General features: G+C 47.7%; 1 protein-coding gene across 7 annotated transcripts in view; it reads left to right on the top strand.

The window, feature by feature from the left end:
* The window catches only part of COL26A1 (collagen type XXVI alpha 1 chain), a 195,399-nt gene that overhangs the window by 146,610 nt on the left and 24,143 nt on the right, over positions 1-24,646 (top strand). For 5 of the 7 annotated variants that reach the window (XM_037375062.1, XM_037375063.1, XM_037375061.1 and 2 more), the window contains 6 exons: positions 4,094-4,155; positions 16,494-16,647; positions 19,296-19,346; positions 19,950-19,994; positions 23,137-23,253; positions 24,399-24,551. In XM_037375062.1, coding sequence (XP_037230959.1) covers positions 4,094-4,155; positions 16,494-16,647; positions 19,296-19,346; positions 19,950-19,994; positions 23,137-23,253; positions 24,399-24,551 — 582 coding nt within the window. The remainder of the gene's footprint in view (positions 1-4,093; positions 4,156-16,493; positions 16,648-19,295; positions 19,347-19,949; positions 19,995-23,136; positions 23,254-24,398; positions 24,552-24,646) is intronic. The other 2 variants (XM_037375058.1, XM_037375059.1) reach the window with 1 other exon arrangement.

Genomic DNA, 24,646 nt, shown 5'->3' with positions numbered 1-24,646 from the left:
CCCTTGACTTCAGTTGAGCTGTGCAATTTATATCTACTGAGCATCTGGCTGTAGGGAAACCAAAAGCCCTTTTAATATTCTGCAGAGACTCTGGGTATACAAATGAGCGTGGGCTGTCGGAGCTGAGAAATGGGGCAGAGATGCCAAGAGGTTTCTATGCCATTTTGCACAAAACTCTGACCTGTGGCCCTGTGGTGAAAGTTGACCTGTTTATTATTTTTCCCTCCCCTCAGTGCCACTATGCTGAAATCATTAGAGCCCCATTGGTATAAAGACATTATCATGCCTTTCTTGTTATCTCGATTGGAATGAAGAGTTTGAAGACTTGTGGGGCTTTCAGCCTTGAGCAGCTGAAATGTGCAAATATTTAATCATGAAATTATGCGAACACTGCTTGAGGCCAGCAAAGCAGGAGTGCCAAGTTCACAAGGCACCTGAAGTCAGCCGTTCACTGCTGTAAGTTGCTTGTTGTAGGAGCGTATCCAGAGTGGAAGCCACAGGCTTGGAGCCTGATGCCTGTTTGCAAAACTGCAGCGCTGGCTCAGCCTTTGGTCAAAGATGGGTCAGATGGAGCCACCTTTGGGTCAGGGTTAAGTGGGTCACTGCTGGCACAGGCGACGTGACTTCTTCTGTGCCAACATGTGGAGTCTACCACATCTTTGATATGTTAGACTTTTCTTTCCCTCCAGTTGCATTGCTTTAACCATGTGGGAAGGGAGAGGTGTGCTAGGACAGTAACAGCGAGACATCGTGGAGACAGACTGGGTGCCACGTGATATGCTGGTAGAGTCTCGTGTTCATTATCTCAATTATTTATCCTCCCTGCTGGAATATTTCTAAAACAAATCCTACCATGTGTTTTGAGGTTGGACTTCATAGAGTGAAATCACAACTCCTTTCTCGGAGTTTAGCTGGAAAAATACAAATCTGCCAACTAGAAATATGAGGGAAATAAACTGTGGTTCTGTGTAGCAACAAGTGATGGATTTCTGCAGATATGGAAAGCGTCTGCTCTGGAGTTCCAGGTCAGAGAGTATGTGTATTTGCCCCAGTGTTATATTTGTTGCATGTGAAATAATGAAGTGAGATTCTCAAGCTCGTTTTAGTAAAGCAGACTGCTTTCCCCTGATCAGAAAATTCAACTTCACAGTCCCAGGCCTTGGAACCACCAGCCGTCAGGATTAGACACTAAATACTTCAATGCATAGTAGTCAAGCAAGATATTTATTGGCTTGATGTGTCACCACCGCTCTCAGGCTTTCTGCAAGGACAGATAACAACCCTAGAACCTGAAGCAGCCTGGTTCCCGGTGTGTTGTGAGCGACCTTTGAAGGTAGTTTCTGTAACTGCATTTACTGAGCATTTATCTCTGTGTCTGAAAGATTGTCCATCTGTTGGTTAGCTAAATAAATGTCACCAGGATGTGCTGGCAGGACAGCTCGCCTTAGTAAGAAGATCTCTTGCATAAGGATGTCCACTTTTGGGATAAATTAAATGTCTTTTGGGTCCAGGCTAAGTACCTTGGGTGTGGATTTGAATTTCCAGGCATTTCATGAAGGAAAGGATCAGAGTTCAGATCCAACTTGAGCTTAAGTAGTTCTCTTTCTGACCTGGGTTGTGTTTTCATATGTTTCAAAAGGCATCACTGGCATGAAAACGATATTAGTACACGTCTCACCATGCAGTGGCACTGCTGCTTCCCCCCTCCCGTCATTTTGTTCATGTAAACGTAACCTTTGGTGCTGCAAACACACCCAAAAGGGCTCTTTGAGACAATCTTCAAGAGTAGGGAGGCTGCTGGGTCAGTGCTGTTCCTACACTCTCTCTGGCAGAGACAGTCAGAGTTATCCACCCCCCGGGAGCTGGTTGATTCACCCTTGTGCAGAGGGGTAGTACAAGCCCTTTTTTATGAGCTGAGCTCTCCAAAGAGGGCTTAAATGATCAATCTATCTCAAGTTATGCACAGAGATGGTTTTCAGACAGTTCAAGTCAGTCTCTCTAAACCTATGGGAGTTATTAATATGTGCAAGCCAGCAGAAGGGAGAATAGGACTCCATATTTTATTTGCTCTGTAACACATCTGGTACGCCTTTTGGCTCTTGGGAGCACTGGATTTATTCAGCCTTATCTTGCTCTGAGGATGAGCAAGATCAAAAGCATGAAGCCGGTTACACGCAGAATGTAATTCCCTGTTTTACACGCCGCAAGCAGATCCAGACCAAACAAGCCTCACCCATTTCCTTCCCTGTGGGACAATGCACTTATGGCACTTGCGCACTCATCGGCCAATTCAAGCCAAAAAAATATTTTCCAAGATCTATTGCAGAGAATAAAAATAAACAAATGTTATTTCCTGTTGGGTAAAGGAATGTACATGTCAGTGTTAACCTGTAAGAGAATCCCTCAATCTAAGTGTTCCTGAACCACCAGGTGCTTTGTCTGCAAAACGTTGGGTAGCAGGAGGTGGAAGCTCTATGTCTAGCGCCTTTGGGAAGCTATGTGGTTCCTCACAGAGGGCCAGTGAGAGGATTTCTGTGGAAGGGTTATGCAGTGGGTGATTGGTTGCCATTAGCGCTCAAGCAATCTTCTTAGACCGTAAATCACTAACGTGGAACAGCCAAGCTCCCTGGCCTCCCGAGCCATGCGCTAAAATCTCTGCGTGGCTGGGAGCCATGAGTACATACCATGTGCCTCGTAAAACTGCAAAGTGTTTGTGGGTGAAGATTGGAGAGATTCCTTGGGGCTCCTTGTGCAGAAGGGGACAAAGCTTGTTAGGGGAGACAACTGAGTCCTGGGTGCTGGGGTGGTGTTCAGTCAGGCCAAAAGCCACGTTCACCCATTCCTTGCCATAGATAGGCACTGGGTTTACTCAACATCCCCTGCCTCAGTGCAACCTCAGCCTGAGCTGCACCTCTAGTGGTCTGTTAAGGGGCTCAAGAATTGCAGGTCAACCTCCCCAGCCCTGTGGAAATACCAAGATCAAATACTTTTTACATGGCCAGTGAAAACTGGCTGTAGCTCTTGAGGAGCCCAGAAACGTGTATAGAGATTTCTCCTCTGTGGGACATGAGATAGCAGTGATTCATCACCTGAATATGGATGGTTTATACTCTGAAATGTTCCATGCTGCAAGTCATTTTCCCTTTTTAACACAGTTGCAACTGAAGTCATGATAGGTGAGAGGTGCAGCCTGGAAAGCTTCTCTGAGAGCTGGGAAGGCGCAGGTCAGTGCTGCTGCAAGGTGCTGGGGAAGCGTCTTGTTGATTAAACCTCTGCTCAGGGCTTTGTTCTCCTTCACTCTAAAAAAACAGAGGCAAAGCAGCAAGCCTTCTGTTTAAGTAAGTGATGTACTTTGTATCAAGCAATCACTTTAAGCTGCACTCAGAGCCCATTATGTTAACGTTTGTTCCTGCTAAGGCATCCTGTCAAGACCCCTTTGGTGGTTGCTGCTGATCTGTTGCTTCTGTGCAGCAAAGTGAGATGGAAACCACTTCGTGCTGTGGCTCCAGTCTGCATCATCCCTGGGCTCTGTCTTGGATTTTCTTGCTGTCGCTGAGACAAATGATTTGTTGTAGGAGTGATAACAGGGCCTGGGAGCCCAGGGATGGAGCAGGACTCCACAGAGATGGGCATTCTGTATATTCATTGCTTTCCTCAGTATTTGACCAGGACACAGTGTAGGAGAGGGTACGGCACAGAGCTAAATGGGGCAGTGGCTGTGCAGCCTGATGTCCTGTGAGGTGGGAGTGTGTGCCACACCATTTTGCACCAGTGGCAGAACAAGTGTCTCTGCTGGTGACAACAGGTCATGCTGCTTGGCACCATGAAAAGTCTTAAAACTAGTTTTTTCTTTATCTGCCTTCTACCTATTGGGAGCTTGGTTTCACGCTCTGCGCTATTAAACATCCCCAAACAAGGTTCAAGTAGTGTGGCTGTGGCTGTTCACCTGTGCAACGGGTTTGAATACTTATATCCCCTCCATAACTGATCTCAAATCAGTTTTCTGTGTACCTTGGATCAAAAATGGATCAGGGTCTGGATGAAAATGCAAAGTATGTAGAAATTTTACATCATTTTGTTTTGTTCTTTCTAGAATGCATGAACTGCACGAGACTAGCAGATATGACCGAGAGGCTAAACACGCTGGAGGCCAAGGTAAGGACCTGCCTTTATTCTGCCATTTGGCCAAAATTTCCAAGAATTGACAGTGGAAAAGATACTGGGTTGGCAGCCCTGGGGCGATCAGGTGCCTGTCCTTCCATCCGCAGCAAGGAGCACGCTGTGGCAGTGGCTCTGCCCCAGGAAATGAGGGCAGCGCTGCTGTGCATGCAGGCATTGCTCGCGCCTAGCCTCGCTTGCAGCTGCATCACTGCCTCCCTTCTGCTCTCTGCTGCTCAGCTCAGCTCCTCCTAAAGGGCACTCAGACCTGAGAAATAACATGCTGTGTGTTACCATCGTGCTCATCACTGCGTTCGCTTGTTAGGAGCCTGCCCTCATGCCACGGCTGCCTTGTCACCGGCTGGCCGGATCTCGTGGTGGGCTCGCTGGCCACCGTGCTGGTGCGTTCGGGCCACACTTGCCACTGTCACAAGTGTGTAGCTGTTAATGAACAAGAAATCACTCGTTGCTGTCAGCTGGAGCACGTTGGCTTAGGTTTTGCTTCACAAACAGAGGGCAGGCAGAGCTCTATGAGAAATCTCTTACCTTCAGCTGGCTGGGGATGTGGGGGTGTAAAGCAGTGATTCCCCTGGCTCACAAAAGAAACAGACTGATTCTGGTCTCTCTTGCTAAAAATGCCTTGTAGAAACCTTACCAACACAGAGGGCAAAACAGAGGAGTAATTACATAGATTGTTCTCAAAACAGCTGTTCATTAACCTGCTTTTCAAGTGCTATCCAGTCCTACTTTTTTATCCCCTTTTGGAAAGATGGGCAGCTTTCATGCACAGTTTAGTGGAGACAAATGTTAAGGACAGACCTTCACGTTGTGTGTGCGTGTGAGTTCTGCAAATTGTTTTAGTTTCTACTTACTGGGATTCAGATAAATTGTTCCAGTCTAGCAACAAAGCAGCTGAGTCAGTCCTTCCCCTTTGATCTGTGGTCCCTCCTGTGACAGCCCACTCCTGGCTGTTAGATACAGTGCTTTGGTCTCTTTAAGGCATGTGTTGCTGTTATTATTCATTAACTGATGGTTATCAATGCCATAAAAGAATTTGGGGAGAAACCTTTGTGGAAGGGGGTGGTCGATGTGTGGTGGTTTTGAAGCCAGTGCATGATACTGTGGTAATTTGGGAATTGTCTGTGCTGAAATGGAGTGAGCAATGTTGTCTGGAACTTCCTCAAAGCCTTTGCAGTTCTATTTCACTACAGGAAGGGGTGGGGGGTAGGGATGAAATTCTGGGGAGCAGAATTGTTCAAGTGGAAACAACTGTTGTAGTGCAAAGGACAAAGATGAGCGGGATCGTTTTTCCGAGCACAGGACCTGGCAGGTGGGTGTTCTTTGGCAGCGAGAAGCTGTAGGCGTTTGGAGAGGAGAGCAGGGCTGGTGACTGACCTCTGGGTTTGCAGTCCCAAATCCAAATAAGACATGGGACCAGCCTCCAAGAGATGTAAATCAGCTCTTCTGTGCTCAGCCTGTAGCCAGCTATACCTTGTTTCACTTCCCAGGATTTTCTATATCTGGCTCCCTGGAAAACCAAAGATGTCCTGACACCAGAGCACCCACGCTGCTGCCCTGTGCTGCTCCACGCTTGTTGGGGAACGAAGCGTAAGAGGCTAATGGCAACCTCAGCCGGGGCTCTGGCAGGGCTTCGTGGAGGAGGAAGGAGGTCCTGCATGCCCAGAGTCTTAGCCCAAGAGTGAAACTGCACCCAGGCCAGGGGGGTTGGCTTACAGATATGAAGCTGGTCTAAATTGGGTGACATTCCCATCACCTGAAAGCAACCTGCTTTCTGGCGTTGGCACCGGCTGCCCGCAGTGTTTGGGAAGCGCTGCCTGCTTGCCTCCTTCGCAGGAGCGCTAGCGAAGGCAGAAGCACGTTGTCTCCTGCTCTAACCTAGGACACTTGTGCAGCAGCTGGCATTTGTCTCCTGACTGGCAAACCCAATGTGCGGGCCATAGGAAATGCTTCCTGTGTTGGTAGCTGTCTGGCTGCAACTTGGTCTGTGTCCAGGAGGGAGCACTGGGGCATCATCAACAAACAAACGTCATGCTGATGGCTGAAGACTTCGCTGACATGAGGACAGTGAGGCAGATGCCTGCTAAGTTCTGTGCCAAGCTGTAGCCAGCCAGACCCTGGAGATGACCAGTGAAGGATCTTGGTACTGCCTTGGTCCCAGCCACAACCAAGACCAGCCACCTTCTCTGTGCTGGCTTGATTGGCACTCAGGGTAGCTTGATTCTCGCTGGCTCATGATCTTGTCGTGCATTGTGGCTCTGGTTTAGTGCAGGGAGGCAATTTGTTTTGTGGCTGTGGTGGGTTTCTGACCTTCCTATGCTCCCACAGAGACCCAAGTTGGGAGCAAAGCTCATCGAAGGGTTTGCTTTTACAGAATGAAACTAATTATTTCTTTCTATTGTGAAGTACTAAAGACCGTGTCTCTACAAGGGTGCCTTCTGCAGCACAGCCCAGCAAGGTCATTATCAATCTTTTGGCTTCCGCTTTGTTTGAAAAGCTGTGGGTGCTGTGCAAAAATTGACTGTAGCAATTAAGTGGAGAGTGAAGCAACGTTACACTAATGCTGGTACTGTACGCAAGAGAAATATGCTGATTCACCCTTTTTTCAAGGTTAATTTAAGTTCAGTTTGATCTATGTAGCAACGTCATGACCTCAGTCATTGTTATTCAGTAATAGCTAGCACCATTATAAAGGTGCTTGCATTTGTTCAGTATTGTTCACATTCCTGCTCTGGATTTTGGAGAAAGATTCCTGATCTGCTGGTTGATCTGGATGCAGAGTTGTCTCTCAGCACTCCAAACTGTTTTCTTGTAATGTCTCATTTCACCGCAACAGCCCGAAGCTGTTCAGAGGAAGACAGGAGTGATGGGATGGGCACACACATCCCTCGCTGGTGTGGGAGACTGATCCCCTGCTGGTTTTTGCTGTCTCGTTCTGCAAGGGCAGATGTGGACGTTCATCCTTCCTATCAGCAAAGATGGATTTTCTGCCACGGTCCTTCTCCTTCTGGAGACAGCTGAAGTGGAGGAGTTTTGCTGCTTTTGCTCTTTTGGATTTCAGCCCAGCATGACCCTGGTGAGCTCAGGGAATGGCAGTGGGTGAGATCAGCCGCCTCTGTAGCCAGTCAGCTGCTAACAGGGAAGGGCAGTGGCACCTGCTGTCGGGGCTTTGGGGCTCGGGAAGCCTGTGTAGACTTATTGTAAATACTGCAAGGCCCAAGGGTGAGAGCAAACGTATGGAAAGCTACCTCTGAAGGTGCTGTGGACCTGGGCAGATTGGTGCTGGGTGAGAAGTTTTGTTTTAATAGAGTAGGTTAGGGATGAGTGAAAAACAATCTCTTCCTCACATCACTGCAACGGGGACGAGGAGCCAAGAGCCTTTCTCGGTGAGGTGTGAGGAAATGTAAAATGCAGGTTTGTTGTCCAGGGGCTGTGAAGGGCAAGTTAAAGAAACTTAAAACTCGGTTCTGGAGGAAGAGGCTTACGAACCTGTGGTTTCTTCTTTCTGCAGTCCTCTTCTACAGGCTTTTATAGTTATTTCCCTCAAAAAATGGGGATATAACCAGAAATGGTGTCATCTTTTTGATTACAACGATGAGTTGGTTCATCTAGCTTGTAAGATCGACATCCAAATGAGATAATGAAAGTAGCCCTCTGATTTTTTGTAATGTGAGAGCTGGATCAGAAAGCAAGAAGCAAGAGTAAACACAGAGCAAATGGAGTGAAAAATGATTCATGAGGGACCAGTGCTCATATATCCTTTGGGGAGGAGAGAGACCCCGAGACATGGCTGAACGGTGCAGCAGAACAAACTCTTCATGTGCCTTAGGCTTTCCTTGGTGCTGCTCTGGGTTGTCCTTGTGGCTGTAGGAGATGTCACGGTAGGTGGAAGGAGGTGGAACTAGGTTCCATCCTCACCTCCCCTGTTTCGAGTTACCTTGTCATCTCCCAGGACAGAGTTGGCCTGTTCCATTTGCTTGGTACCAAACCCATTTGGACGTCAGAGATTTGACAGCTGGGTTGGTGTTGAGTTTGAAATCTACAGGCTGTGAGAATCTACATCAGGGAGGATGGTGTTGACCCTGGGGTCAGGGACACAGAAGTGTGCAGGCCAGAAGAAAACTACCGCCGCCCCCCTACACCCCCAAGCCCCAACATGCCAAACCTTACCTCTCACCCATGACACCTTACTTGACATCACTACAGCACCTCCTGACTCTGCAGGGAGCCTCGCTGGTGGGAGCGCAGAATGAACCCCGCTTTTATTTCATAGGAGAGGTTTCTCCTTGGCCAGCACAGCTGCTTGGTGGGAAGCCTGCACAGCCTTTCCTTGCTGGATTTCCTGAGCCTGATGCTGCCCTCCTGTGTCACGGTGCTAAGCCCAGACAAACTCCACCGAAGCTCCGGAGAGAGCAGCACCGTGCCCACGGCCGGCAGCGCTAGCACAGAAGTAGGCAGCTGCATACAAATTTCTGCTCGTTTTGTTCAGCCGGTTTCTTTCAATAAACCCCACCACAGAGCTACAGGCAGGGTGCCGCTAATCCCAGCTTTTGGTGGGAGCTGGAGTGCAGCATTTGATCTGAGTTGATATAACCCAGTCTTATCTCCTGACGCAGCTTTTGAGAAGTTTGTGGCATTTCACTTCCAGCATTAATGCAGGGAGATAATGTTACGCGTATCTAGTGTCTGATTGATACGTTGCGTGATTGATAAATGGCATGCATATTTTTTGCATGAGAACAGTCCTTGTAATGTGATTCCCCACGCGGAAGATTCTGAAAGTTTTTCAAGAAAACCTTTGTACTGTGCACAGAGTTCGATCGATACATTGCTATTTATATGAAATCACCTCGTTTATTTAGAACAGATTACCCCACAGCACCTTCACTGCCCTTTGTCTTTTGATTATGAAGCGCCATTACTTGGAGTTTTAATGTAATCATTGTATGAAATATTTCTCTATCTCCCCCTTCTTCCCAGCAGCTACATGAAATACTGGCAGCTGTCTGGGATGTTTTATGGGGTTTTGTTTTATTGTCTATCAGAGAAAGAAAAGACATTTCCTACCTTAGTGGAGGAATATTTGGAAAACAGTAAATGTTTCAAGGTACAGTGACACGGCTGAGAGATTAGGAGGGAAACCCCAGCTGCTCGTCCTGTGAGGCTGCTGGTGGTCCTGTAGAGTGGACATTAGTGGTTGCTTGGTATTTCAAGGGCTTTCATGGATTTTCCATGTTGGGGATGTGACTGCCACTAGCAGTTATTTATTTTTTTTCTGTCCCGAGCAGGAAGGTGGCTTACCTAATCGCTAGGGTTTTCTAATGACCCTGCACAGAACCTGCACCTCCAGCTCCAGTAGCGCATTGAATTTAAGGAGTATTTGGGCTATTTCACAGGGAACTGTGTAACAACCGGCTGGTTTCCAGTAGCAATAACAAACTTAAGTCAATCCCTGTAAAATTTTTAATTTAATGCTGGGTTTCTGTATGTAAGTTAATGCAACATATGCCCCTAAGAATAAAATGCAGCTTCCTAACTGATTTTTACCAGGAAGAGCCATGAAGCAGAACTAGGTGGGCAAACTGAATTTTGTGTCAGTGTTCATATCTGAACTTTGCATCTATCTCACTGGCCTTTTTCTAATCAGCAATAATCATGATTATGATACTTGAGGCAGTTTGGGTACTGGCCTTTCTCTCGTTTGGGCATGCTTCTGTATTTCAGAATGACACTTACAATCCTTTGGTTCTCAAGTCTAGTAATTGCTGGATCTTATTTCTTATCACTTGTTGGACTGAAGGAGCAATTTGTCCCCTGAGACTGTTCCATGTGTTTGGCCAATGCTGTAAATCGTTTGCCAGAACCACAAAAAGGCTTCAAAGACCTCCTCCTCCGCCTTCCCCTCCCGCAAAGTCTTTTAGTTACAAGTTTTGCATTTTTAGTCAAATAGATTTAATATTTTCATAAAATAACTTTGAAAAAAATCTCTTTTCCTATGACACACAACTGAATTTGCCAAGAAAATCCTATGTCCACATTCGGAAATGCTTTTGGTGTGTTTGATACCTGGGAATAGTGTTTACAGGCTTTGTTTTTTTAAGAGAAGTACTGTTGTGGATAAAATGTGGGTTTCAGCCAAGGGTGTGTGTGAGTAGCCTAAGGGTTGTAAGGGCTCAGATCCTTTGGTAATAATCCTGCACCAAACATGCAAGCTTCCCCTTGCTTCTCCATCAGAAATTCTAGCGAAGCTTTGTAAGGCAAGTGCGATCATAAAAGAAAAATGACTTTGGGTCCTTTTCTTCAGGTCGCGCCAAGGCAAGCCAGGAAAAGAAGGAGCCCCTTATCTTTTTTTGGTTGTGCTGCTCTCTTCTTGCAGCTTTTCCTTTAGAGCCCAGCGGAGGAGGAGAGCACACAGGGCACCTCAGCCTGTGTGAGCTAGCTGCTGTGACTCAGCCAGAGCTGAGGGCTCCTCACCAGGTGAGAAGCAGAGAGCTGAGAACAGATGTTACTTCGTCGACGCAGTTCAGCTCAGGCTGGCCTGGCTCCACGTCCATAGGACTGCTACATCCCCAGCAGGTGACAAGCAATAAATCGGGCAGAGTGATGTAATTTTGAGAGTGGAAGGTTATAGCTCTGATGCTTTTTTATCAGGCGTTTTAAAGTAATGATGGGGAATCTGATTTCACTCCCAGTTCCTTCGTGTACTTCACTCTGCAACAGGCTCTTAGCACAGCATTGAAGGATTGCTGGATCCTTTCCACATCTAGCTTCTTCCCCTGGCTCTAACAGACACTTTGGGGTGCCAGTGATGGCAGCTGCATGGGCTCACAGCAGCAGAGGGAAATGTCCAGTGTGCAGCAATATCCGAGAAGCTCCCCAGGGTGCCTCAGAGCGCAGTGACCCAGCAGGACCGCTGCCAGCCTTCCCTCGCTGCTGCTCTCAAGCAAAGCCTCGATGGTCTGATGATCTGCCGAACACTGCCTGCATTTCATCTACACGGGTAGGCTAGCCTCTGCTTTTGTGTCTTCTCTGCTCTGATTCCCCTCCAGAAGATACCTGCTGATGGAACAGTCACTTTTTGCATGCTCTTTTTTGGAAGCCCTGTAAAACTGTACAAAAAGCCAAATACATCCGCAGAAGGAGCGTGAACTGTGCTACCTGTGGGTTGGTTGAAGCCTTTGGTCCACATTTCTGTCTTCCATGCAATAGCTGGTGACATAAACCTTACCTTTTGGTTTACATTGCGTCACTACCATGACATCAGCTATTGCTTCCCCCATAATTTATCAATATAAAGAAAACTCCTCCATGTACTAATTAGCTTGTCCTCTTTGGCCAAAGCCTCTAACATGTAATAAGGATGAAGTCACCTAGGTTCTCTCTGGGTACCCAGTTCATCAGATTTTAGTGGACACTTATTGAATGTCTTTTGGCTTTTGAAACCAAGCAATTGCATCTGTGTTGGAGTCTTGCGTTCACAGGTTTCATATTGCTACAAGAGAGATACCATTCTCCATCAGATTTTGTAAAACTCCCTGTTTAGCTCTGTCTTGATGAATGATTAAAAAACTCTTGCATTTTGCCAAATAATTTGTTATAAAGGAAGATATGTCCAACAAGTTATGCAATTACCATTATTAATCAGCTTGTGTCTTCACAAGATCAAGGGAATCTTATTTTACACTGGAATTTTTAGCTTATGAGCTGGATTCATGCAGTTTCTTTCCCTCCTCTTTAGAGAGGGATGGAGGGGAGTTGATTCCGCCAGTGCTTCAAGAGACCAAATATCCTGTTTATTAATTAATAATATCCATCTGGATTATGTCAGATGATTCCCCCTGCATTTCCATGGATTTTTATCCAAAGAAAAAGCATTCTGAGCCCTGTTGTATCAATTTTGAAATCTTTGGAAGCCCAGCTGTTCTTTCCTTGTTTCTAGCACCTACTAGTTACGGGACATCAGGAATGCGAGTGGAGGACGGATGATGGGCGGAGGCCGTGTTTGTGAAATCTTCTTTTGATGTGTGGGAACAACCAAAATAGGGTTCTTGAAAGCCACTACAAGCCAAAAAAAGTCCTTTGACACTGAACATCTCAAGAAGATGAAAACCTTCCTCCCATTTCCATTGTCCCTGGCCTGAGGTTTTGATCTGACGCAAGAAATGTGGTATGTGTCTGAAGTTTAGAAAGTTTATGCTGGCAAATAGGAAAGGGGGAGGTGGGTTGAGTAAGCTGGGACTGAGCTTCAGGCACATAACACTAATGTCCCTGCTGAGGGCCCTGCACGTGAGCGGGCCCCGCAGCGAAGAGCCAGGCTTTGAGCCATGGGAGAAGAGCGAGCGCCAGATGCTGTACAGAGGTGAGCCCGGCGGCTCTGCGGGACTCGGAGGGCCCGGGGGTGAGTTTTGCAGGCAATAACCTCTGCCGCTGGCGCTGGCCTGCGAGCTCCTGGGCCAGTGCAGTGCATCATCGCTCCTGCGTTCCCTTCGCCTTCACACGCCATCTCCTACCTCGGGCCCGGCTCCCGCTGCAGTGTTGGCAGGAGACGTGGCCCCATTTCAGTTCTTTCCAGCTTTCTGACCCAGTTCAGCTGCATCTGAGAGGTGGGGTCTGGAAACCAGAGAGCAGCCCTCATGCCGCTGGGACCTCTGCTGCCAGAGGCTCCAGCTCAGCCTGTCCGTTTAGGCTCAGATTTGACTTTTTGCTTCCATCCGTGCAAAAAGACAAAAGCCCGAGTGTTTTGCTGAGTCGAGGCCATCCTTAATGCAGTGCAACCAGGGAGGAAAAGCCTTCGTGTCTTCTGTGGGGATCTGCCCTCCCTGCACCGCAGGCAGCAACCACAAGCACAGCCCTTCAGCTGGTTCTCTGTACCTGCTCTGCTTGGTTGGCTGACTAACGTGACCCATGGCATCAAGACTTATTTCCTTTATATGATGGGATCAGGGTGTTTCCTGCCTCCATTCTTCACGGAGCCATAACTTCCTCATTGGAAGTGGTAACGGCAGCAGAGGTGGGCACTGCTTCCAATGAGTCTTTCCAATGAAAACCACACGTTCTTCTTCACTTGGTGTTATCCCTCTCTCTACCTCAACCTTATTGACTAGAAAATACCAAGAGCTTAATACCGAGACTTTAATACATTGCACATTTTGCTAATTTGCTTTCTGGCTGTGAGCCTCTGTGGTATCATTTTCCAGCAGTTTACTCAGAGGGCTAGAAAATTTCTTTTTTTGTTTAATGAAAGTGGGAATTCTCCTCAAGTCCCTTGACTACAGCGATGGCAGCCTTAAGAAAAACAGAACGTGACAGAAAATAGATGAGTGGCTCCAGCGCTATTTCAATAATGTGTAAGGACCCCCATTAGTGCTGTGTGCTGTGCTAGCTTGTGAGAGGACGCTCCTTGTTGAAAGAACTGTGTAGAGCTTGAGATTTTGAATGTGACTAAATCCCTCGTGCTTTTCCTTCTTTAGTTTGGCTCTGTGGATCTCACGGATGTGAGAGCTTCTTTCTGCTTTATTTCTTTTGGGCACCTCTTCAGTCCTAATCATAAAAACTAGAATTTCTCAGCAATTTCAAGCCTGGAGACTTCCTGACCTCTATCATTTTGTGCCCAGAGAAAATAAACTTGTAACTATGGTTTGAGCCTTAACGACTGCTAAGTATATATAGTCAATTTATAAAAGAGCACACTGGATTATTCTGTGCATGCCTTTAAATATTTTACAGCGTTTATCAGCAGAGCGCTCATTTAAAACATGTTGTTTTAATGAAAAGGATACCGTTGCCACTGTTTTGTGTTGATTATGTGGTAACACGTTTTTATTATCACCCATAAAAATGATTTGGAGCTGTTCCACTCCAGATGCAACCTTCAGCAGAGCTGTGCTAGTGCCGCTCGCACCACCCGGGAGGGCCACGGACCCCTGCAGTCTGCTGGTCTCTGACCATTGCTGCTATTGAATTAATATAATCTCTTCCCCCAGCACTGCTGAGCTGTGGCAAAATGCTGTCCAAGACAGCCCTTGTCGGTCCTTTCTCACAGCAGGAGCATCCTGACGCTGCCCTGGCTGGAGCCCCTTTAATTTGCCACCTCCAGGGGGTTTCGCCCCTGTTGCTGAGGACGCTTTGGCAACATTCAGGTGTTTTGCTGGGGAAGTAAGAGGGTAATATAATAGCATAAAGGGATTCAGGAAAGTTATTCAACGCACACTTGAGTCCCACGTCAATGGGAATTAAGCGTGATTATGGTAAGGCACATGCTTCAGTGTTTATTGAACTGATAGCATGTTGCCTTGAAAGTCTGACAAATAAATCACGGGGTAGAAGCACGGAAGTGCAAGGACAGACTGAAGCGATTTCTTGCCTGGCATTAGAGAAGCCAGCTGAACAAAAGCATTGTGACCCGATTCCTTGTTGCTTGCTTATTACTGAGAAAGCAAGACTCTGGCTCCGTGAATAAAGATCATTGCAGTAAAGGATGAGTCTTGCTTGTTTGCAACAGCTGAGGTTCAGTTCCCTTGCACTTAACCTAGCTCCCAGTTTAATTAGTTTCTGATTCACCCCTGTCAGGCCAGTACATTCTGCAGGAAGTTCATCATTTCTGGCGCTGCTGCAATACTGGCTCTCGCCATGCCTTGTAATAAATAAGTGATAAACCTTGTAATAATTGCAAGTTAAAAACAAACAAGCGGAGCCAAGTCACTCTCATTTATAATTGCAATGTGACTTCATTATGTACAGACAACACAGCATGTAAAAGCTGAAACTTCTAGGGATTTAGTGGAAAGTTTGAGCCATGCTCTCTTTTATTTCCCTTATCCCAAAATCAGTATTTGCTTAGGTGGTTTCCAAACAGGAAGAGATGGTGCCATAACAAACCACGGCGTTGCGCTCCTCGATTTTTCCATGTAGCATTGTGCTCTAGAAAGCAGACTTTGCTGGAGATGCCGGATGCTTGGATCAAAACTCTTGTTCTGGAAACCTCAGCCCTGCTCCTACCTGATGGGCAGCCCGTGTCTATCCTGAGCAGGCAGCTGTGCCAGGGGCCAATCCATCTGCCAGGTGGGTCGGCAGGGCTGCAGCTGCATCCCAGGCAGGGCTAAAGCAGGGGCTGCCCCACCAGCGGGGTGGGCGCTGCCCTTGGCCTCCCTCGCTACTGTCGAGCCCCTGGGGTAAAATCCATCTGCAGCAGGGTATGTGGGCTTGGCACCCCAGGTCAGTGCTGCTGATGGGTTGGGCTTTTTCAAAAGAAATCTGTAGACTACTTGCTGTGTCATCCTTGCATAGTGGCTGGGAAGGCAGGGGTATGAAGCATTTAGATTAAAATAGACAATTTATTTTAAAAAAAAATCCTAGTTTTGTGAAAAATGGGATTTAAAATGTTGATTCTGAAGCACAATGAATGTTCTCCTGGGCTTTGCTTTACTGGAGTTTGTCAGTGGGCAGAGTCCACCTGGGTCCTCCATCCCTCTACTTCTTGTGGGTGTTTAGGTTTGTTTCAGCCACGTTAAAGACCAAGTTCCACTTCCCTGTGGGCCACCAGTGGCCGTGGGAGCACAGCATGATCAATAGCGGTTTAAAAATCATACAGGGGAAACGGGGTCACTTTGCCCAGGAGCTTAGGTTGTAAATGGCCCAATAGCTCAGGGACGCACATTGGGATGTGGATTTATTTGCAGGTAGTGTGTTTACAAGGTATAGAAACAGTTGCGAGTTTTAATATATATATATATCTCCTATTACTTCTAAGTAGAGCTCTGAGGAAATTGCCTGCCTTTTTTTATTTGCTCAAAAATTAAAGCACCTCAGCTCTTTAAAAGCTTCATATTCTTCATCATCTGTAATTTGGTCAGCATTTGTGCTTTGACTTAAAACCATTACTTGTCCTGGGGCACCTCAGTTTACTACCGTGGGCATCCAGGGTACAGGCCTTCACCACGTACCAGCTCTCAGTAACTTCTGACCTTACAACTCTGGGTTTGACACGTAACATGGCAGTAAAATGCTGTCTCCTAACACCAGCTCCGGTCCCTGGTTTGATGTTTTCCACCAGGGAGACAAGCCTGTGTGAGGCTGAGCCTCTCTGGAAGCAGTGAAGCCTCTCCAAGGAGGTCTTGTGCAGGACACGGCACCTTCCTACAGTAATTAGCGCTGCTTTCCAGAAAACTGATAGAGCTCTAATACCAAAGCCCTGCGATCTGTGATGCAGTTATTCACAGCTCCTGCTGTCAAGGAGAGGAGTTTCAGGACCTCTTCAGGATTATGTATGACCATGTATGAAACAGTCCTGCTGATCTCGTTTGCCTTCCCCTGTCTAGATCCTTCTGCTCGAGGCTGCGGAGCGAAGCCCAGCACTGGAAAACAACCTGCCGATCACTGGGACAACGGCCACGTGGTACGACGATTTGCTACCAGATGCGTTTCCCCTGCTGAATCCTGGGACTGTCTTAAGAAAAACAGTGGGATCTGTTGGTAAGCCTAACCTTCTCTTCACCAACTCACACACCCTACACAGAGGATTCACATAGGGTAGGTAAAAAAAGGGAGCTGTGTCAGTCTGCTGTAGTACTGGGAGCTGCAGGGGAGAGGCTGGAGGAAAACACTGGCAGCTCCTTCCCTCTGCTCTGTAAAGGAGAAGAGGGTTAAGATTTTCAGATGGGCAACTCCTCTCTCTGTGGGCATGTTTGCTGCCGTGTTTGCTGCAGCAAGGAGCTGCTGACGGAGCGGCCGCACTGGGGTGGTGCTGCGTGATGGGCGCAGGGCGGGCAGCCTGGGGTGTGAGTGCCTCTGTGGCTGCGCCTTGCACCCTCAGCAGGGACACCACAGCTTTGGTCTTTGCAAACGCTTGCTGCAGGCATTTGCAAACAGGAAAACTGCCCTGTGGAGAGAGGTTTCGAGAGCTTTCAGCCCCTCTTAGGGTTAGAGGCAGTGTTATTTAGCTTTTGAGCCAGGATGGCTCTAAACCAGCGGCTGTTCAGTCTTTCATGGTTTAATGTCACCTCACGTCTCTCCCTTTCTGCTGAGCTGTCAGCACAGAGGTGGTTGCACGCCAGCACCCATGTGGACTCACAGGCAAGGAAGGATTCAGTCCTCCCTGATCCCACCTTGTAGCATCCTTTTAGCTGCAGCAAGTGGGACGTGCTTTCGTCAGGGTCCCTCGCCACGGCCCGTGCAGCAGGGAGGATCACCCCTTCACAGGGAGCGGCACTTGCGGCTTTTCTTTTTCTCCCTGTGTCTTTGCCCCTCCTTAAGTTAAGCCAGTGCCGAGCAAGCATGCTCCTGGAGGAAAGCAGCTGAGCCCAGAAACATATTCAGCTCCATTTTGTCAGCCTTAGTGGCCTGTCCTAGCCCCAATTTCTGTTGGCACAAGCCTCTACTGAGAGCTGATTCTGGTCTCTGGCAAGTCAGGTTTCTGTTAACCTCAGCAGGGCCACTGTGCCTGCCCGTGTGTTTCAGTGTACGTGGTTTAAGTCCAAAGACTGTGGGGTTTTGAGGCCTGGATAGATGGAAGCATTCCTGAGGAAACTTCGGGGAGGTATTGGGATCACAGGGCGACAATTCATACCCACCTACTGAACGTCGAAGGCAGCGTCTCCCCATCTGGGAGCGGTGCGGGGAGGTAACGGCCTGGGGTGTAGGGGTAATTCTTGGTTTTATTAGGACAAAAACTTTCCCATGAATAGCAACATCAGTTGTAGTCTGCATGATATTTTTTTAAATTTGCCATAAACACAATGGGCTGTTTTATGATCCCTCTTGTGGCATGAAAAAAAAATACACTTTTAAGAAAATCTCCCTCTGAGCCCACTTGGCTAGACAGATCCCCACGCATTGAATTTCCTTGACCTTGGCATTCTCATTTCAAGATCCCTGCTCTCTGCTTCCAAAACCCTGTCTTTCCAAACCTTGCTGTCAGTTGCTTTGCTTGCTCCCAAAGCAGTTCTTAGTTCTTTATCCTCTATAGGGCCTACTTTGCTTTTTTCTTCTTTTTTTTATTTTTTTTATTTTTTTTATTTTTTTTGGTCCGAGCAGTTTATTATGGCAGCCCTTCATGGCTGCAGCAGACTTGGAGCAACCAACATAGACCAGATGTCGTCCATGTTTATAATTTGACAGGATGCCACAACACGGAGGGAGGTTCACTAACAATATGTTCTGCAAAGTATTTTCAGAACCACGGTGATGGCTGCCAGGAATTGAATTAAAGCAGTTTCCCCTGGTGTCCATTATATGCTCATTCTGCCTTCCCCATGTCATTTATTTTTGCTGTCGCAGTATCTCTGCACCTGCACTTCATTGTACTAAAGTCAATGGAGCAAAAGTACTGAAAACTCTGTCCCTTCCACTCAAAGTTCTCTGCTCTCAGAGGCTGTGTGCATGCGATTATATCCTCTTGCTCAGCAAGGAGCAGCGAATGCTGCTCGCCCAGGCTTTTGGCAGTGCTGCCCAACTGAACAGAACCCCCGTAGCGCTTGCATCAGGCTGACTCCATGGTCCAGCATCAGCACCCTCCACCCCTGCAGTAAATCCAGGAGGTAGCTAGTGGTCATCTCCAAAAAGCAGGTGGTGATGCCCAAGCCGTACGCGACTCTGTCCTGTCAGCCAGCCTTCCAGGCTCTGCACACAGCCGGCTGATGTGTGTGCTACCGGGGGCAGTCCTTGCTCACTGTTACCTCTTCTTTTTCTAGCCTTGATTTATTTAACCTAGTGCAAAATAACAACTCTAGCATAACATCTGGGTATCAGGAATGCAGTGGACCATTTCGAGTCAGGACAGTGTCTTTTGGCAATTAGAAGCGATCAGTTGAGTTGCTTATTGACATGCAATTCCCTGCTGAAGCCCCTACCCGAGCTCTGTCGTGCTTGCTTTGCTAAGCGTTGCTTAGCTTGCTTGCTCACTTGCTAAGCATCCCCACACACTGTGGGGATGTTTCATGGATCTGGGTTCACATTTGGCTCCCTTCCCTCCCCACACCAGTTTGTACCTACAATTCAAAGCTAGCCAAAAAGCAGCGCTGCCGGTTTTGGTGGAATGTAGGGTATTTCACACAGATGGTTTAGGATGGTGGGGGACTGCCTGTTTTGCGGGATTTTGACACTGTACTGTGACTTTTGCTCAGAGCCCACCCCAGGTTCACTTACAGAGATTGCACACCTCGGGAGATCTTTCGGTAAGTGTGATATTAGAGTTGGTAGAAGTCAAACCCGACTGTCGTGTGTGATTTGGGGTTATGAAAAGCTAAGCCTCTACCCCTCCCATCCCCTTCTCCAGATTTTTTTGTGAATTATTGCCTACTTTGCCCTGTTTCTAGTTTTTCAGCCAAAGCAAATCCAAATCCTAGCTTGCATGCCACCGAGTTTCTCAGCTGGATGGACTAAGGGCAGAAGGTTGGTGCCCAACGCAGCAATGGTTGATACAGACTAGGTGCTTTGAATGGTAGGACTGTTTCTGGGTGACCCTACAGCTCTGGGCTGGCTGATGCCTCTCCAGGCTGAGGTCCAGGAAAACTTGCTACTGTTTACTAGGGTAGTTATTTCTTCTGTGAGTGACAGGACTGTGAATAGACAATCATTTAAAAGCAATCAGAGCTGTTGAGACAGCTGCACCACTGGCCTTTCTGATCAGCTTGTTAGTCAGTAAAATGTATCCTGTTGATTATTAAGAAAATATATATAGTGTGGCTGAGCCAGTTGGCAGCAAGAAACCTAATTTTTCATATCTGTGTTTTTGTGTTTTTTGGTGTGTTTTTTTTTACCCGGACCTTCTTAACTAGAGCCTAAAGGACACAGAGGTGCAGAGGAGCAGCTAATACCACAGGGTAAGTTGATGGTTTCTGCTATTTCCTCTTCCAAAGCACAGAATGTTGTGATGGTTGGGACATGATATGTCCCAAAAAGCAGAAGGGTCCTGCGGCCAGGAGTCCTCAGGGATTTGAGGCCTCACGGCTGCAGAGAAGCTGGGTTTCTTCTTTGGGTTTTATCTGATTGTGGCCTGCTCTGGTTCGAGAGGCGGAATGCCAGCTCTGTCGTCATCAAGCCATTCAGTTCCCCCAGCACACGGAGGATGGAAAGCGTTGCCCAGTGGAGAGGCAGTTCACTGGAGGACACATGGCTAGAGCAAGCAGGGCATGTGCTGAGTGATGGGAGAAAACACCGTTATCTCGCTGGTATTGCCTGCCAGGGCACCGAGAGCTGCTGGGGATGGTCACGCTTCATTTTGCTAAGCTCTGTGTAAACAGAGAACTCCCTGCTCCTGTACAGAGAAAACCTTGGGGAAGCAGAGGGAACAGATGGTGTGTTGCAGGTAATGACAAGGCCAGGAAGAAAATCCAGGTCTCCGCATGTCTGATTTGGTCTCCAGCAGTAGAATACTCACCCTGTACCTTTCCCTCACCCTCCGTATTTTTCCAGTGGCCTTTTGTTCCATGGTTTTGGAGGATAAACACTCGCCATGGGCTTCAGCTCTCTGAAGGCAACGCCACTGCAGCAGAGCTGATTTATGCCAGAGAAGATTTGGCCTATTCATTTCCCTCCCCCCTTTTCCCTGAGTCCTCCCCTCTTTCTTCTCCCTTTTGCACTTGTCTCTTTTATGCTGGTAACACCATTTGTCACCAGTATGAGCATTTGCCTGTCACATTACTCAGTGCTGTTTGTCCCAGTCTTTCCTTCAGCACTTTCCACCTTCAGGGGAGTAAGTGCCAGTTTCTTTAAAGCTCCGCTGCAGCAGCGTGATTGAGGATGCTAGCAGGAAATGATTGCTCTTGGTCTGCAGAAGTTCACAGGATTGAGTTATAAAGGTTCAGCTGAAGGACTGAGGCTGATTTATACAAGCAAGGAAATGTTTTGACCCACACTCAGCAGCACAGGGTGTTGTGCTTTCAAAACAGTGTTTCTGCTGCAGTGTGCTGCAATGAAGTTCCAGGTGCATTGAGGATTTCAGTAGTGGGGCAAGGCCGTTTGCAATGCTGGGGCCAAATTCTCTTGCTCTCTTGAATGGGCTCCTGATCACCTGCCTGGGCTTGCCAAGTACCACATCCACTGTCAGGTGAGATCCATTAAAGGAGATCCTCTGTTCACAGAAAAGTCCAGTCTGCAGTTTGTGTCCTGTGGATAAGCAAATTCATCCAAATTAACACCTTAATTCCTTGTTCAATACTCAAATTAAATCAGGTGTTTATTGCTGACTGAATAAATCAAAACTATAGACATACACTCCCACACACAGCCTTTAAAAATCTCATTTTTTCAGTCTGCCCAGTTTTTCATTGGATAGATTACATTTTTTAAGAAAAAAAAAATTGGACTTGTCTCTAGAATGGCAAAAAAAAAGGAGAGGAAGGGTAATCTTTCAAGGGGGTCTAATACTGGGGGATCAGTGCTGCATTCTGAGAAATGCAGAGAGTTGGGATGAATGTCTGGGGGGACAAGGTTTTGTGCCCCAGGTGGGCTGTCCCACGCGTAGGGTAGGAACTGGATTCAAAATCAGAGCTGCAAATTCTGTGAGCCTTGGCTTTTGTTCTGTAGCTCTGTTCCCTTCGGCACCCGCTGTGAAGGTGTCAGCTGGCCGGCTTGTTTCCTTTTTTCCTTCTCTCCCTCTAGTCCCATCCAGTCTCCTCCACCCCCTACATGCAGCGGGTTCTCCTGGCGCTGCCCTTGGAGGGTCCGGTACCTCTTCTGGTGCCAGGCAAGGGGAAGGACACTGCTGAAGAGTTTATCAGAACTTAACTGACACTCGGTTGGGTTATGGTTGTACGTACTATACAGAGTAAAACTTGAAATCTGAGCGCGCTGAACTTTGTACTCAGACAGATCTTCCTGTGGATTTGTAGCTTGCATCTGCCACTGTTTTCAAATGCTCAAAGCCCTTTGGTAGCCCATAAACCAGGAACGTCTGACTCTCTTGGCTCTGACAGTTAATGCGTTTATTGTAACCATTAACCACTTAATCTGAGAGACAGACTAACTCACCCATCTCTCCAAGGTATTAAAGGCTTCACTGATGTTCGCACAGCATTTAAGTGTATCTTTCCAAAGCAGCTACTACTTTTTATCAGCCAAAGACACGCAGTGTTTTTCTGAAAAACACTAAAAAATTGCCAAGTGTCGTTATTATTTTGATAAAGAAAACAAAATTAAGATTTTATTCAGTGTCATCAGAAATAAGCACTTTTTTACAAATGCTGCCTGCACCTTTCGTAGGCTTACTGTGGGTCTGAGTGGACTTGCCAAGAAGCATCCTGCTGGGCTGTAATTATTGTGTTACTGGTATTTCCAGATGGGTTTGCTCAGCACCCTATTCATAGTTATAAATTAGTTGCATCGCAACTGTGGGTGCACAGATTTCAGTTTGGGACGACAAATGTTCGTGCCCAGCATGGTATGCTTGTTAGGTGAAGGAAAACAGGAGAAAACAGGGAAACATCTTTGATGCAGAATCTCAGGTGGTATGGATAGAGCCGCCAGAGCAAGTGGGTTTGATTTGCTTGTGCAAGTACATTTTGTGTATTCTGATACACTGGGGCTGCCAGGGAGCTGCCAGGCCCAGCTGGCCGAAGGTAGCAGGGGAGCGCTGGAGGGGCCACAGAGTCAGGCAGCCCGTGGGAAGGAAGGGGACAGTGTGGGCTCAGTTTGCCGGCAGGTCCCAGTGGGAGTACATGTCCTGCTGGCTCTTCGGTGGGCCTTGTGTGTGGGAAGATGCTTGTTTCTCTAAAGATCGGAGGCAGAAGAGGAGAAGCAAGGTCCAGTCTGGCTTTTCTGCCCTACCTACCAGCCAGCTCTGGCCACCAGTACCACCCTGTCTGTGTTGTCCTTGCAAAGCTGCTTTTCTCCCCCTTGAGACCCTTTTTGCATCTTTGCATCCCTCAAAGCATCTTTGAGTCCCTGGTACCTAGGTTGCTAAAGACCTTCTGATCTCAGCAGTGGCCTAAACTTCCAACTAATTTCCTTTCTGAATGTTTTCAGGGCTGCCTGGACAGGTTGGTCCTCCAGGCCCGGTTGGACCAACTGGTCTTCCAGGACCACCTGGCCCAAAAGGAGAGAAGGGACAACCCGGTGAGAGGGGCCCGGCAGGGCCACCAGGTAAGTCCTGGAGGCGGGCAGTGCTACCATGGTAGGAGGTACTTCACTTTTTACAAATTGTCTGTGGACACAAGATGTTGAGCATCTTCAGTTGGTATTGAATCCATTCCAGCGAGTGCCCTGGGTACTGAAATCAACCAGCGGCTCTTAGAGCAGGCAACCCCCCGCACGAGCAATGACAGTCCCTGGGATTTCCCATGGAGCTGGAGAGCTTGTCCCAGAAAGCTGCAAAGCAGGATTGTGTTTCCCCATCCTGCCCAGGAGCTGTAAAAAAAAGTCTCTGATCTGTCAGCCTTTGGAGAAGAGCATTCCCTGCTCTAGCCCTCTCACTGTGTGCCTTTTTTCTCCACCATTTGTGTCAGATGCCAGGATGTCAAACTCATGATGCTTTTGTACGCTAAGGGAAAAGGTTATGAAGCCATACTTTCAGAGTACGCTCCATTCCTGAGCTAGGAGAATTTATTCATCCCCAAAATGTTCCTAAATGAAGGTGATACTACACAGTAGGTGCCAGATCTCAGGCTCTGTCCTTTCTATGTGTCTAAAAGGCTGTGCCTTGTCAGTCTGAGCTCAGGAAAGATTTGGAACTTGGAGCGTGCCTTAAATGTGAAAGCAGCCCTGAATGCTTTTTGGCATTTTCTGGCAACCTGTCAATGACTAAAGTCTGGCCAAGGATGTGTCTGCCTTTTGGTTTCTCAGTTTGTAACAAGAGCCCTCCCAGCCCCCCAGGAAGTGGAACCAGCCTGCTGGCGGACTGGCTGGGTTGCCGTTGTCCTTGCTGTGCTTTCCTGGCGGTAAGGTGACATACAGGTGTATGTGGAGGGGAAGAGAATGAGCAGCGTGTGATTTCATGCCTTGTGGCCTTTGGTTTTTTGCTGGGTGTCAGGGAGGGGGTAGATTTTATTATTTCAGGAATTAAGCTTCTCAGCACCTTTGAGCCAAGTAAGGCTGTCTGTTTTGCAGAGGAAGATGCTGAAGGCAAATAATGGAAAATGAGGAAGCTGTTCCTATTTCCCCCCACGCCCTTAATTCCCACAATTACAGTTCAGGACATAAATCCTTTGTCCTCTTACTGCCTTTTTACATAGTAGCATCATTAGCACATCTTCAAATGCACTAACATGTCCTTTCCTGCCTCTGCACAGGACTGTTGGGACCTCAAGGACCGAGAGGACTTCCAGGAGAAACCGGGATGCCAGGTCCCCCAGGTCCTCCAGGGCCACCAGCCACCCCAAGCCTCCCTCTTACCTTCCAACAAGGGGTTCTCTACTCACTCCAGCCCACAGCTGAAAAAGAAAGTAGGTGTCCTTCTCAGTTCCCTGTGCAGAAGCAGAGTGGGCAGGCATAGAGCAGCTCAGCTATTCCTCCCACTGCCCTGCTAGGCTCTGCCGGG

Source organism: Falco rusticolus, chromosome 1 (assembly GCF_015220075.1).
Source record: "Falco rusticolus isolate bFalRus1 chromosome 1, bFalRus1.pri, whole genome shotgun sequence".
NCBI lineage: Eukaryota > Metazoa > Chordata > Aves > Falconiformes > Falconidae > Falco > Falco rusticolus.
The sequence above is the reverse complement of the archived record's forward strand: the minus strand, read 5'-3'. Positions and strand labels throughout refer to the sequence as shown.